The sequence below is a fragment of the Daktulosphaira vitifoliae genome, unplaced genomic scaffold (genome assembly GCF_025091365.1).
Source record: "Daktulosphaira vitifoliae isolate Bord-2020 unplaced genomic scaffold, ASM2509136v1 Scaffold_1, whole genome shotgun sequence".
In the NCBI taxonomy this organism is placed as follows: Eukaryota; Metazoa; Arthropoda; class Insecta; order Hemiptera; family Phylloxeridae; genus Daktulosphaira; species Daktulosphaira vitifoliae.
Window position 1 is genome coordinate 71,747,501 of NW_026099572.1, and position 1,443 is coordinate 71,748,943.

General features: G+C 23.5%; 1 protein-coding gene across 4 annotated transcripts in view; it reads right to left on the reverse strand.

The window, feature by feature from the left end:
• LOC126907638 (uncharacterized) overlaps positions 1-1,437 on the reverse strand; it is a 180,856-nt gene extending 179,419 nt beyond the window's left edge. For 2 of the 4 annotated variants that reach the window (XM_050689139.1, XM_050689082.1), the window contains exons 1-2: positions 1,390-1,437; positions 1,270-1,324 (exon numbers count right to left, since the gene is read on the reverse strand). In XM_050689139.1, coding sequence (XP_050545096.1) covers positions 1,270-1,324; positions 1,390-1,395 — 61 coding nt within the window. In that variant the 5' untranslated portion in view covers positions 1,396-1,437. The remainder of the gene's footprint in view (positions 1-1,269; positions 1,325-1,389) is intronic. The other 2 variants (XM_050689130.1, XM_050689090.1) reach the window with 1 other exon arrangement.
• Positions 1,438-1,443: the final 6 nt, after the last annotated feature.

Genomic DNA, 1,443 nt, shown 5'->3' on the forward strand with positions numbered 1-1,443 from the left:
GAACACTTTCAAAATTTAAGTTGAAAAAGTTCTACTTTCTACATGCATTTTTTAGATTTGAACCCCCCTCGTATATAGGGAAATGGTCCGATTTAAAAAAATAGTATGTCAAATTAAAGATGTATATGAATACTACTCTCATAAAAAAATTATATTGATCCATACATTTTTCAAAAAGTTATAGCATAATAAAGTTAAAAATGTAAAATACAAAATCGAAAATTTTCACACAAAAATAGCATTCGGTAGCCATTTTATACCGTGAAGATAAAATAAAGGCTGAATTTTTTTTTTTAATTAAAGTATATTATATTAGCTTTAATTTAAGATATATATAAAAGTGTCAGACTTTCCGGAACATTTTCAAAATTTATGTTAAAAACATTAATTTTTTGTGAAAAAGTTGTCATTTTAAATCCCCCCCTGTGGGCATGTAATGGGTCATATATATAAATAAATATACTAAATGAAAGGTAATGATATCATTCATTCATATAAAACAAATTATATTGATTTGGTTATTTTTAAAAAAGTTATGGCATTTTTAAGAAAAAAAATTGAAAAAATTTCGAAAATTTACCGATTTTTTAATTTGTAATTTTTTTGGAAATTTCCTCCATTTGCGGGGAACGGGGGAATGTTTTTCAATTTCTAAGGGTAATGTCTTCGACTAGATACGATTTGTGATCTTTTGACGTATCATTGAAAGAAATTCGTTCGGTGAGAGCTGAGAAAAAGTGGTAACAGACACAAAAAAAAAACACATCTCAGTAAAACCAATACCTTCTCAGCTTCGCATCGAAGCTAAAAACATATCATGTAAAATAAATATCTCCTCAGCTTCGAATCGAAACTAATAAACATAAATTGCGGTAACATAAATTGCTATATATCAAGTAAAAAACGGAGATAGTAAAATATTTTACGTAAAAAAAAATTTTTTTTTTTATCGATTTGTTAAATGAAACGACGATATATGTAAAATTTGATTCAACAGACACAAAATAATAATTCATAGTAAAATTAAATAAATTGACAAACTAATATAACATAATTAAATAATTTATAATAATTAATGATAAACGCCAATTAATAGTTTTCTCAATTTATTTTATAATTTGTTTTAAATCTTTCATAGTTTAAAACTATAAAACAACTTCGTAAATTTTACCTACAAATATTGAAACTATAAAGAATCAAAATTGTATAAACTAAGATATAAATAAAATACATTTAAAAATTGTATAAATAATGTATAATAGAATTTACCTTCATTAAAAATCACACAGGTTATTACCAACAAAAATGATAACAATTGCCAATACTAGAATATAATAAAATGATTTTTAATATTTCAATTGAGCATCCCAAATAATGTGTACTACTCACCTTCATTTTTATTCTAAGTGTTAAATTATGAATAACTATTAACAATTTTTATTA